General features: G+C 37.5%; 1 protein-coding gene across 3 annotated transcripts in view; it reads left to right on the forward strand.

Annotated features, from left to right (window-relative positions):
* Positions 1 to 14,581, forward strand: part of ltk (leukocyte receptor tyrosine kinase) — an 81,910-nt gene that overhangs the window by 61,701 nt on the left and 5,628 nt on the right. For 2 of the 3 annotated variants that reach the window (XM_053632193.1, XM_053632191.1), the window contains 4 exons: positions 887 to 1,000; positions 8,727 to 8,913; positions 9,912 to 10,002; positions 10,092 to 10,156. In XM_053632193.1, coding sequence (XP_053488168.1) covers positions 887 to 1,000; positions 8,727 to 8,913; positions 9,912 to 10,002; positions 10,092 to 10,156 — 457 coding nt within the window. The remainder of the gene's footprint in view (positions 1 to 886; positions 1,001 to 8,726; positions 8,914 to 9,911; positions 10,003 to 10,091; positions 10,157 to 14,581) is intronic. The other variant, XM_053632192.1, reaches the window with a different exon arrangement.

Genomic DNA, 14,581 nt, shown 5'->3' on the forward strand with positions numbered 1-14,581 from the left:
CCATTTTTCCCCAAAAGCAATGCAATTTGTATATTACCTACAACGGATACATAATATGTGAGGGGGGAAAAAATTATATGATAGGATGTGCTGTTCTAGGAAAATAATCCACAGTAGAGAGGTGTAATGCCGTTACAACCATAAAGTGGATTATTTTCCTATAACAATGTGTCCTAAAGGGTTTTATTCCTCTTATACCACTGTGATTTACAAAAAAATGATCAATGCTTTTTAGTCTTTTATAGTTACATTTAATGTTGTGTGATATCCATGGGCAGACTCTCTTACGACTGAAGTTACAGCTTTACCTCTGACTGTTACAAAGCACGGACAACTTCCATAAATGTTAAATAAACGTCTATTTACAGAAAGCTTCAGCATATTAATGTTTATATATTTTTCTTTGTTACATAATACTTCTCCATAAACTGTTTATTATTAGCCTTAGATTATGTAAATGAGCTGTTGTTATAGAAATGATAACACATTAGAACAAGCAATTTAATATTAATCATTTGAATTACAGCCAGTAATACTGTCAGAGCTGTGCTGTTAGAGGGAATTCATCCACACCTTCGGATTTGAGAAACAGCATTGTGGTATAAATGTGTAGAATCCATAATATAATTGTCACTATATACTGTGAAGATGATATACAGATTCATGTAATTTTAATAGAAATAATTCAGCTGTAATATATCTATTGTCTTAAATTGACATGTATGGTACATTATTAATGCATTTATTTGCAGGGACAATATCTTTTTTTTTTTTTTTTAGAAAAAATCTGCTAAATGTTCAGACTTTTGTTCTTGATTATGGAAGATTTACTGTGAACTTTCTCACTTTCTTTGATCTATCTCTTTCTCCATACTTAATCCCTCAGCAGAAACACAGGGTTCCATGGTCGCTGGACACCCATCCTTGTCTCTGATAGTGGCAGTGGTGGCGTCCGCTGTGGTGACGGGTGTTGTGTTGACCTGTGCTTGCCTCACTCTCAGTAAGAGACTCTTCCAGTTGTGCCTCAACTCCGTCCCCTCCACCTTCCACCGCCTCTGACTCTTTCTGCCCCTCCACCCATCTGCTTTCTCTACACTAATTATGTAATGATTCCTCAAGAGGAATAAGTCATCTATAGAGGAATCAGATGTTACAATATTTTTACATTTTTATTTTTATGTCAGCTTTAGGATTGCTAGATTTGGAGTGCCAAGTCAGATGGTAATAGAAATAGAACTAAAAAAAAGGAAAGAAAGAATGAAAGATGTGTGGTATTCAACACTTGACAATAGCTGTGCGCGAACCCTGACACCCATTAAAAATTAAGAATGGGTTTTCTCTTTAACGACTTTACATGCTAGTTCATATGCTCAAAAGATCAAAATGACCTCCAAAATAAAATGATCTCAGACTATACTGAGATACATTTAAATAATGACCTGTAAAGGTCATGCAAAAAAGGCTTTTAAAACAAAAATAAGTACATAGTAGCACAATAGCTGTGTGACCATGTGTACAAACGTGGCATAGTGGCATTTCAAACTGTGACTCAGTGAGGTGCATTGTGAAGAAGCTGTCATTAAGTGAGCCTCAACGTTTCATGCAAAGTGGACGAAATGTTTTAACCTTTTTACAACACACTCAAAATATATACATTATTTAACACATAACACATTAGTTAACATGAGCAAACCATGAACTAAAACACTAATACAACATACATAATATTAAGATTAACAATACTAATGTTCATATGAACTATTTAACCAATTAAGCAATTAAACAACTGTATTAAACAGTGTTCATACAAACAATTAGTAAATTAAAGCCCAAAATGACCAATATAATTAATACCTTAATGCAGTTTGTATGTGTTAGCTGGTGAAATTTAGACAAAGGTATACTATATATATTTATGATTATAATTATATAAAAACTTACCTGAAGACCAGTAAGTTATCAACATTTAGTGACATGTTTTTATACATATTTTTAAACATTGATCAGATTCATTAACAGAAGTCAATATGTTAACAATGAAACAAATTTTACAGTACTTTATTGATGCTGAAGTTCATGGTTTGTTAACGTCAACTAATAGAGCAAATAATGCTAGTTAAAAAGGATTGTTAAGGGAATTGTAATGTAAAGCATTGCCAGGATAACTCATAAAATGAGCCTTTTGGATTCATGAGGGGGCACGGTGGCTTGCACCTCCAAGGCTGGGGGTTAGATACCTGCCACCACCCTGTGTGCGCTGAGTTTGCTTCTTCTCCCCGTGCTACAGGGGTTTCCTCTGGGTACTCCAGTTTCCTTCCCCAGTTCACAGACATGTGTTGTAGGCTGATTGGGATTTCCAGATTGTCATTGGTGTGCAGTTGTGTCCAGGGCGTTCCATGCCTCATGCCCCATGCCCCAAGTTCCCTGAGTTAGGCTCCATGCAATCCTGTGTAGGATAAGTGGTATAAAATTGTTTTGTTTTTTTCTACATCATAAAATAATTTAGACCATAAATTTCCTCATAAAATGTGGCGATCATTTTATTTTTGAAACTTTACAGAGAAAACCCATTACGCATTTCAGTAATTACAAAAGACTTTTTAAGAGCCAACTGCATACCCTTTATTGAGGCAATTATTGACAGAGCTTTGTATTTTAATAGTGTTTTTATTAACAATGTGTCAAAATAATTTTATTTACTAATTAGGCTGTTGTCAGATTCCGGGTGGCAGATGCAAGTACAAGGTTTTATTAAAGAAAACAAAAACATGGCTCACGCAAACAAAAAAGTATACTACATTCCTGAGACAACTGAGGTGCATTGCAACAAAAGCCTGGCAATGAAACACAGAGAAACCAGAACTTAAATAGAGTTACTAATTAGTAAAACACAAGACAGATGAGAGTAATCAGTGAGGCACATGGCCAGGTCATGTGACTTGCAGGGCTGCTGGGATAGAGAGTCCTTATCGGCCATTTTGTGGCTGAAACCAGCACTGATATGACAGCAGTGTTGAACCTTACTGCTCAAAGCAGTGAGTACAGAATCAATAATTGTAACTGCTGTTAATCAATCCATTATTTTGTATTATACTAGTGTATGACTGAGGGCAAATTAGTTATAGCTTTTCTCAATGCTATTTTATCAATGCTTTTATTATTGGTGCTATTTAATACCTAAAATCCTAGGGCTTTAAAAAACAATTTCTAGCCCAGGATGGTCAGGGAATATATCATATATCTCTGTGCTGTTCACATAAATGTGATGTCAGCATTAATATATAAGCATTATGTAAATAAACAGGTATGAACCCTTTTTATAGTGTAAATGTAATTAAGAGCTCTTCCAAAAGTAAAGCTCTTGGACCATTAATTCTTGTTTTCTTGCTGACTGAAAGAGACCATATTTGTCTAAATATAGACAAAAATAACAGCAACAATATTTGCATCAATACTGTATATCAAACAAATTAGACCTGCTATATCCTGACCTCTTTATGATGAGTACTGTGTTTTTTCCCTATTCCTAAACACAGGATTTGGCATATCTGTGGGCTATTCAAGTTGGTCACAAAAGCTAACTTAGTTTTGTGTGCTTTATATATATATATATATATAATATATATATAATATAAATGTTTAGATCCCTTGCCATGTATTCTTCAACCTCATTAGGCATTATAGAAGAATGAGAATGATTATACTCAGGGTTGTTATCTTGGCAAAGAGAGGTAGCACAAAGTGTTGACTAAAAGAGTGCCAATAATTGTAGCACACTTGTATTTAACAAATATTTTTTTTTATAAACCTGTGTTATGTTTGCAATTACTTGATATCCATGAGAGCAGAGTATTTTTGTGTTTTTGTTTTTTTTTAACAAAAGATCAAAAGGTTAAACAATAAAGACAATTTTTTCACAGCCTTCTTTGCTCATATTTACCAATATTAGTGGAGGGTATGTATATGTGTGTGTGTGTGTGTGTATGTATGTATATGTGTATATATATATATATATATATATATATATATATATATATATATATATATATATATATATATATATATATATATATATATATATATTTGATACCTTCATACAACTTACAGTTGTAGTTCCTGCTTGATTGGAATGGAAAACAAACTCCACAAACTGTCAGGGTGCTTCTGACTACTTAATCAAAAAATATTGGAAACACATAGAAGAATTTTATCTTTACTATTTCCAATTTTTTACAATAGAAGTGAGGACATTAAAATGATTAAATGATTCATAGTGAATTATGCACTGCCTAAAATAAATGGAAACTTTTATAATCTGTAATTTATTGAGTACTCTTCATGACAACTTTACACACTCTTGGCATTCTCTCAAAAGGCTTCATAAGGTAGCAAGCTGCGATGCTTTTCCCCAACAATCCTGAATAAGTTCCCAGATATGCTTAGCACTTGTGCAAGTTATTCATTTGTTTTGGAAATAAATACAGTGCAATTATACAAAGGTATCAGTGACATCCTTATAGTTCTGACAGAGTTGTGGATGTTGGAGGCAGGCAGTATAGAGTATAGTCTTCATTGTGCTTTTTTCCTACATACTTTTCAGTGCAGCTGTTCTCATAAAAAAGAAAATGAAAGGAAAACCTGTATCCAGCCAGACACTGTCACTTATTTTGCTCAGTGATGCACCTTCTCTCTGTTTCCGGTGTTCATCTGTTCACTGCAAGACACACAGGATATATAATAGCAAACAGTTAATCACACAAAGATGTGGACACTCACTTCTTACCCACTGTCTCTCTGTTCCTCCTTCATCCCACAACCCATAGTTGTCCCCCACTGCCACAGCATCACATTCACTAATTATGTTTTTGAAAGGCATTTCAATGAGATCATGACAAACATATGTCAACCAGATGTGTCCAAGCTTTTTATTCATACTGTATGTGTGATATAACCTCATTTTAGGCCAATGATATCATTGTAAGTCCTTGATGGTGCAGAGTATGAACTATTCATACAAAATGTTTTTGACTGTTGCATATACACCGACCAGCCATAAAAGTAAAACCACTTGCCTAATATTGTGCCACCAAAACAGTTCTGACCCGTCAAGGCATGGTCTCTACAAGACCTCCGAAGTTGTGCTGTGGTATCTGGCACCAGACGTTAGCAGCAGATCCTTTAAGTCCTGTAAGTTGTAAGGTGGGACCTTAATGAATTGGACTTTTTTGTCCAGCACATCCCACAGATGCTTGATCAGATTGAACCACTTCCATTAGGTAATACTGTTGCCATGAAAGGGTGAGCTTGGTCTGCAACAATGGTTAGGTAGGTGGTATATTTCAAAGTAGCATCCACATTTATTCCAGGACCCAAGGTTTCTCAGCAGAACGTTGCCCACTCGTCACACTGCCTCCGCCGGCTTACGTTCTTCCAGTTGTAGGTGCTTTCAGCGGTGGACAGGGTCAGCATGGGCACTCTGACTGGTCTATGGCTACGCAGCCCCATACACAACAAGCTGCGATGCACTGTGTGTTCTGACATCTTTCTGTCATAGCCATCATTAACTTTTTCAGCAATTTACTATAGCTCTTCTGTGGGATCAGGGCCAGGCTTCACTTTCCAGGCATATCAATGAGCCTTGGGCACCCATGACTCTATCACCGGTTCACCGGTTGTCCATTCTTGGGCCTCTTTTGGTAGGTACTAACCACTGCATACAGGGAACATCCCACAAGACTTGGAGATGTTCTTACCCAGTTTTCAAGCCTGCCCATTTTCCCTTCTTCCAACACATCAACTTTGAGACCTGACTTTTCTCTTGCTGCCTAATATATCCCACCCCTTGTAAGATGCCATTGTAACAAGAAAATCAATGCCAGTAGTTTTAATGTTATGCCTGATCAGTGTATTTGATTTGTGCAGTAACTGCAGAATGCTGCGCCACATGTTCTTTTAAATCAGTATAAGAAAAATAAAAACTCTCTATAATAAGTCCTGACAAAATAACATTAAACCTTTTAAATTCCATGATTCATTAAGCATGTTTTATCACATGCAAGGTATCTGTTTCAGTATTTTTCTCCAAACTCTTGTGAATTGAGGTGTGAGATGTGTATTAGGTTGTCGAGTGTTGGTAGTGTTGGTGCCATTTTAGTTAGGTATTAGAACTTAGTAACGTGTCACAGATCTTAAGGTAAACTTCTTTGGACAAAAATACAACTAGTTTTAGGGACAATCCAGAAGTCCAGTCTCATTGATTTACTACTGCTAGACTGGGAATCTTAATGCACATATCAGTTGGTGATAACTCCTGAGCTCTATTGGTGGTTAACTTTTGTCTTTTCCCATGAGCTCTCCCTAATGCAGGTTGGTAGTCTGTTCTTGGGCAACTCCCCTTCCTCTTTTACTCCTTCCCCTCTCTTGTCCCGCTCCCCTCCCTTGTTCAACTTCCTGCCGGCTTCACTTCACGCCTGATGGCAAAGGGAACCCCTCACCTCCACGCAGTGCCCCCCCCACAGGCAGACTACCAACCTGCAGTGGGAACGTGGACTCCCATTCCTGAGGGTGAGTGCTACCTGCTCAGCTGGCAGTGCAGATGGCAAGCACCTCACCAACCCAGACACAGTTTACTCCATTAGAGGAGTTTTGGGCCATTTGAGAATTATTTTAGGAAAAAGTTAAGTGTACTTAGAATCTCTGCTTCTTTGAGACACTGCTTCTTCTGCAGACACTGCCTGTTAGTTTTATTTTCAGCTCTGGACATAAGTGAAAAAGTTAGCCTGGAAGTTGAACCTGAAGGAGTGCTAGTCACAACTTAGGCCATTAGGCTTTCAAAGAAATGCTAAAAGATATATTGAAAGCAAATGCATTGGTCTGTATTATATAAGAAGGAATTGAAATGGCAGTGGGGTTTTGGCTGCACTGTTAACTAATGATTCAGTATTTTGTGTGTGACCTAAGGCCTTCTGAATTTCATGCTTATTGTTGTGGTAATAGTGATCATCTCATATTCCATATGATATATATTTCACTTTTCGATGATGTATCATGTTGTAAGATACAGTCCCCACTGAAACTCTTGGAATGGCAAAACCAATTCATTTGTTTTTGCTGTAGACTGAAGACATTTGGGTTTGAGCTCAAAAGAGTAATATGAAGAGAGTTTAGAAATTTCAAGTATTTCTATATAGATGTGTTAAACAACATAGAAAAAGTACATTTTGTATCAGACCACCCAATTTGTAGGCAATCAAAAATATTGGAAGATATAGTTGATGGATGTTTCTTGTTACCTGGGTGTATCCTGTTAGATTGATTGTTTAAACAATAAATAGCTCTGAACATCTACTCTTGGTTTTAGCCTTCAGTTTCACCTGTGTAGACTGCATTTGTTGTTAAAAAGGATAAGCCAACATGAAGATCAGAGAGCTGTCTATGGGAGAAAAGCAAGCCATTTTGAAGCTGAGAAAAGTGAGAAACTCAATCAGAGGCTTTTGGTGTAGCCAATTTGGATTGTTCTGGTAAAGAAAGAAACCACCGGTGTACTGAGCAACAGACACCGAATGGGTCGGCCAAGGAAAACAACAACAACTGATTACACAATCATTGTACGAGCTGTGAAGAAAAACCCAAAAACAACAGTTAGTGACACCACCAACAACCTCCACACGGCAGGGGTGAAGGTATCACAATCCACCATTCAAAGAAAACTTAGAGAGCAGAAATATAGAGGCCATACCACAATATGCAAACTCATCAGCAGCAGTAAGAATCAGAAAGCTATTTTGGAATTCACAAATAAATACAGAGATGAGCTACAAAGGTTCTGGAACAAAGATTAACATCTACCAAAGTGATGGAACGGCCAAAATGTGGAGAAAGAAAGGATCTGCTCATGATCCAAAACATGGTGGAGGTAGTGTCATGGCTTTTGTTTGCACGACTTCTTTTTGACAATGTAACGCATGATGGTAGCAGCAGAATGAATTCAGAAGTTTACAGGAACATTTTGCCTGCCAAGTTACAGAAAAATGCATCCAAATGAATCAGACAATGATACAAAAACAAACTGTCAACACAGCAAAGGACTTTATCAGTGGGAAAAAGTGAAAGATTTTTAGACTGGCCAAGTCAATATTCAGACCTTAACCCAACTGAGCAGCATTTCACCTCCTGAAGAGGAGATTGAAGGGAGAAACCCCCTAAAACAACAACTGAAAGAAGCTGCAGTAAAAGCCTGGAAAAGCATCACAAAAGAAGAACCCAACAATTTGTTGATATCAGTGAGTCCCCGGCTTATGCAAGCAAATATTAAGTGTTATTTACTTTAATTTACTTCAAGACTTATCTGTACCTATACTTTTGTCCACTTAAAAATTGGGTGGTCTGATACAAAAGGTTCTATATTTTATGTTGTTTAACACATCTAGATGTAAATTCCAGGAGCTGAAATCCTAAACTCTTGTCTCATATCTATCTTTTGATCTCAAACCCAAATGTCTTTGGTGTATAGCACAAACAAATGAATTGGCCTTGACATTTCATTAGTTTTGGAAGGGACTGTAACTGAAGTATCTTCATAACCTCCACAATCCTTACAGGAAGGTTAAGGATAAATTTCTCTCATTTGTATGGTGAACAAGATTGAGCTGTAAATGGTGTGTAGTATGAGTCTACTGTTATGTGCACCTCCCATTTTGTTAACCTTGTGCTCTGTGCTCCTGCAGTGTACTACCGCAAGAAGAACCACCTCCATGCAGTCCGGGTATGTTTGCAGAGCCCCGAACACAAGCTGAGCAAGATTCGCTCTTCCATCATCATGACTGACTACAACCCCAACTATTGCTTTGCTGGCAAAGCTGCATCATTGTGTGAACTGAATGAGGTTCCACGCAAGAACATCACCCTCCTCAGGTGCTTCTGCCTTATAGACTAATTGGTTAAAAACATATCCAGGATAATCTGTTAAAACTTATCTTTAGCAAGCAAACATAATATTACAATTACACTTAAAGCTTTCTAAAGGAGCTTTATTTGTAATCTTTGATAAAAGGAGAAAACTCTCTGATGTAGGGTTGTACATAGAATCTTTAAAGGAAAGTCCACCCTGGAACACATATTAAATGTGTTTACATTAGAATATTTGTGGTGTGTTTAGTGATTTTGGTATTAATTTGTCGGTTGGTGTTGTATTTTCTTTATTTTTGTTAGAACTTATGAGTTCATTGAATTATCTAGTGTTAGGGTTAGGGACTCTCTCTCCTAAGGGGCTCATAAGGGAACTCAAGCATAAGGAATCATGGTCACGTTTCACTGTTAGCGCCAAAAAAAATCAATAGAGCAAGACCTTCTTTTTTCATTCGCCATGTTCCAGTGATGATCTATGTCATATTACTGAGAAATCCACTGTAGAAGTAGTGAAGACAACAAATATTGTTTACAGCAGAGACCCGACTTGGCAAGTTAGAGATCTATGAGATGACATCCATGATGGTGCTGATTGCAGTATAAGCCTGAAAGTTGATGTTCGGAACCTTATCTTTTTGAGCAGAGTGTACAGGTGAGGAGGTGAGAATGCTGAGGAAATAAAGAGCTGTTGCATCTGTCTCCTAAATCCCAGTGGTGAAAGCATTGTCAGGTAGTTGAATGGCATTGTGGTTAAGGTAGGAAACTATTCAACAAAGTGAAAATTTAGACCAACATGTCGATGAAAGATGTTTAAACAAACAACAAAAAAAATCAACTTAGCACTTGATTACAAAATGAATCTTGGACAACAATGAACGATCAAGTTTAAAATGTTATTCAGGGTGGATTTTTCCTTTAATCGTTCTGGTTGCTAACTGGAACCAGGTTAATGTCACATTGTACGCTTCAGACATTATTTTCAATAAAGGACATTTTGGTTGCAGGGCTTTAGGGCACGGTGCTTTCGGGGAAGTGTATGAAGGTCAGGTTCTGGGTATGAACGGAGACAACACTGCTATGCAGGTTGCTATCAAGGTCAGTATCACTGTTTTTGTGTTCAGAGTGGTGTCCGCATTTGAAAGCTCTTTATTAAGTCTGTCTTTCTTTCCGTGCCTGTATGATAGACTCTTCCGGAAATCTGTTCTGAGCAAGATGAGATGGATTTCCTCATGGAGGCACTAATTATGAGGTATGCTTCTATAGACACACTGTTAGAGAAACAAATAAAGCTTCTATGGTTACACATGTGGTAATCAGACAAAAGAGACTGATATTCCAGACCATTTTAGTAAAATAATCTGAAGCGGAAATAATATTTTGTTTCCTTTAAATGTTTGTTTCGCTTGCACAGTTCACAGCTGTTAGTAGTTCAGGTCCAGTTTATACACCCACTATGTTCTACACACACAGCTGTTCTTTTATTTCCAAACTTTAGACATGTAGGAGGAACAATATGCCAAAGCCTACTGAAATTTATCAGAGCTTTGAATCAAGCCTCCTAATTTAGAGCTCCTACCATATGCTTTAAAGGAGACCTGTTCTGCCCCTTTTTACAAGATGTAATATAACTCTCAGCTGTCCCCAGAATGTGTCTGTGAAGTTTCAACTCAAAATACCCCACGGATCATTTATTATACCATGCTGTAAATGCCTCTTTTTGGGCGGAAGCAAAAACATGCTGTTTTCGTGTGTGTCTCTTTAAATGCAAATGAGCTGCTGCCACATTTCCAGAAGAAGGCTATGCCTTTACAGCTCCTGCTTCGAATGCCATGGCAACAACAAATCAGGAGAACCATTATGACTGACACCATAAATACCAGTGTTCAGCCTTATATGTATGAATTATACAGACAATCAGTACGTTTATATGGACAACAACATTCCAATATTAACCCGGTTAAGATGATACTCTGATTAAGAAACTAGCATGTAAACAGTGATTATTGATGACCTTAATCCAACTAAAGTCATACTCGAAGTAAACACAAATTAATACATGGAATTAAGACATGTGGAGTATTCCTGTTTTAGTCGCATTATGGAAGTGCATTATAGGCATGTACACACCTTAATCACACTATTAACGTCGTGTGGGAGTTTTCACCACATTTGGGACAGGACACATACACACACGGCAGTGCTCAACCGTTTGACTGCAAACAAGAGAGCACGGCTGCGTCCGAAACCGCATACTTACCTACTACAGTATATAAATACATGTATTTCGGTAAGTATGCGGTTTCGGACTCAGCCCATGGCTTCAAGCAGTCGTCTATTTGCACATATAGCATGACAAATAATTAACTGCACTTGAAGCTTTTGTAAAATTAAAAATGAGACACCCAAAACTGTATACGGTATCATAACGAAGACGAACTGTATGTTGATGCGTGAAATTCTGGAGGGAAAGTCAGACGGCGTGGTGTGGTGACGTAATGACGTGTGCCGTTACTCGATCTATGTTCTATAACATGTAAAACCGGAACGTGAAAGGAATACTCTAAAAGCGACTCATGTAAATACCTTAATCAGGGTATTGTCTTATTCAGAATAAGGTCAATAATTTGATTATTGCTGTCCATGTAAACGTAGTCAGTAAGTGTTTTTGGGTTAAAAATAAAAATGACAACATCTCCTGCAAGGTCTCCTTGAATACACTAAGAGACAATTGTAATGTTGGCTGCATTGGCCATGGAATTTGCTAACAAGTACTTTCGGGAAGGCGATTTGCAAACATTCACAAAATATAAAGTGCAGTGCTTTCGTCTTCTGGATATGAGGCTCGATCACGAACAGTTGATATTGATCCATGCTTGAGAATAAACTTTTCAGCAAAGCCTGCTTTGTATTGACCCTCGTTCACAAAGCAGTCTGGTGTAAAATGATTCAAACAAACCTATACAAATGTAGCTATTTTTTGGTTCACATTTCCTTCAAAAATAAAACTTCTCCACTGCGTCTTCAGTGTCTCTGATGCTGGGAGTACATGAAGACTCGTATGTTCACTCTTACAGCCAACAACAAAACACTTACAAAGCTTACGAAGCTGAGACATTCTTCTAATCATTGTAGCTGCTCCAGCACGGATAACATGACGGACTGTGTGCAGCTCACTCATAATAGGGCAGAGTCCGTCACCAGTCGTGGGCGGGGCCTGTTCCAACATGACGTCACATTGGAAAGAAAACGCGAACTAGACACTGTTTATGATTGATGGGGAATAAAAAAAAAGCAGTGGACAGATTTTTACCATTGCAGGGTGGTTGTGTACACACACACTGCCGACACACATTTATGTTCAAACAAAAAAAATATATAATATAATTTACAGTAGGTATGGCACAGTTAACTAGTGGCCTTAGATACACTATATGGCCAAAAGTATGTGGACACAGCCATCACATCCGTATCTGGGCCTTTCTTAGAATATTGCCGCAAAGTTGGAAACACACAATTGTATAGGACCTCTTTACATGCTGTAGTGTTAAGATTATCCTTTAGTGGAACCCTTTTAAGGGGTCGAGCCCAAACATGTTCCAGCATGACACTGCCCCAGAAAATGAGGTCCATGGAGACATGGTTTGCCAAAGTGTGTTTGGAAGAACTCGAGTGGTCTGCACAGAGCCCTGACCTCAACTCCACTGAACATCTTTGGGATGAATTGGAACGCAGACAGTGTGGCAGGTCTTTTCAGTCGATTTCAGTGCCTGAGCTCACTAATGCTCTTGTGGCTGAATGAGTGAAAATCCCCAAAACCACACTCTAAATTCTAGTGGAAATCCTTCCTAGAAGATTGGAGGCTGTTATAGCAGCAAATAGGGAACCAACTTTGGAATGTTCAAGAAGCGCATATTGGTGTAATGGTCAGGTGTCCATACTTTTGGCCATATAGCGTAATTACACACTGGTGGTTCATGCTGCTCCAAAGATGTGTAAGGAACTACTCGTTCTTTTAGATCGAAATGATAATTTGACAAAATGGATTATCCTAGGCTTTGGGGCATGGTTGTAACTTGGGGAGTGGGGGCAATGTGATCATTTCACCATGTGTCCAGGAAAAGAAACTCGCTTGTGCCGTGTTAATTATTAGGCGTCTGATTGTGGGGGTTTTATAACGGAGGCGACATATTATTACAATCAGCACATTGAGCAAATCACAGCATAAATGCAGTGAAATGGATATTTATATAAAGCATTTAAAATTACTTTTGCTACAAGCTATTATAATATACAGTTAGCTCCAGAATTATTGGCATCCTTTGTAAAGATGGGTAAAAGAAAAGAAAAGGAAAAAAAAGGTTATATCGCACAACTATTGGAAAACCTGCCTTTAGTACTTTGTGTAGCCTCCCTTTGCCAAAATGACATCACTACATCTTATTCTATAATGCTTGATGAGATTGGAGAATACAGAGCAGGAATCTAAGATCCTCAGTAGAGAATCCTCCAGGGGCCTCAGTCATCTCTTGGGGACTCACTTCTTCAGCTCTCAGTACAGGGTTTCAGTGGGGTTTATGTCAGGATACTGGCATAGACATGTCAAATGCTTGGTTCTTCGCCTTTTTTGTATGTATTTGGATTGTATGTTTTGGATTATTGTCCACCTGGAAGATCTAGCCACAATGCAGTTGTAACTTTTTGGCAGGAGCATTTATATTTTCATTTTAAATCTCCTGGTATTACATGCAGTTTATGATTCCATGTATCCTAACAATGTTCTCAGGGATTTTGAAGGAAAAACAGACCCACATCGCTACAGATCATCCTTCATACATAACAATGAGAATTAGGTTATTTTTGTTTATCCATCCTCCTTTTAAACCAAACCATCCCTGAGTGTTTTTCCTCAAAAACTATATTCTTGATCATAGAATTTGTTTCACTTCAAAGTTCCAGTAGCATCTAATGTGGTTAAGACGAAAGAAATGCTTTCTTTTGGCACAGTTTTTAAATAGGTTTTTTTTTTCCCATATGGAGGTGATGCCTAATTATAGATTTGGAGACGTGGTGACCCCAAAATGCTCACATCTACAGATCTCCAACTGTGATCCTTTTTTTTTTTTTTTTTTTTTAAATCTCTGACCTCCTCCTCATTGTGCATAGGAGCACAATACAACTGCATCTTTTTCCTGACATGTTTATTACAGCCATTGCCTGACTTATGAATGGCTGCACAATTTTGTCTGATTTATTTTTGTATTCTCTGTTCTCTATCTCTAGTCTGGCCTCTGTGTCACCTCATATTATCATCTGAGTGCAGCATGAAGGCATAGATGACTGCTTAAGAGTTCCTAAGAGTTTGGTTTAAATAAATGGGAATTTATTTTAGTTGTTCATATTTTGTTTCTAAGGGTGCTACTAATTATGGCAAATGTGATATATATATATATATATATATATATATATATATATATATATATATATATATATATATACAGTGCCCTCCACTATTATTGTGAAAAATTGTCTTTATTGTTTAACTTTTTGATCTTTTGTTCAAAGAATTCACAAAAATACTCTGCCCACATGGATGTCAACACCAGTTTATCCACAAAAAAGAAAATATATATAAAATATAATATAGGTGTGCAACAATTATTTGCACCACTATGAA

Source organism: Ictalurus furcatus, chromosome 9 (genome assembly GCF_023375685.1).
Source record: "Ictalurus furcatus strain D&B chromosome 9, Billie_1.0, whole genome shotgun sequence".
NCBI classification, from domain to species: Eukaryota; Metazoa; Chordata; class Actinopteri; order Siluriformes; family Ictaluridae; genus Ictalurus; species Ictalurus furcatus.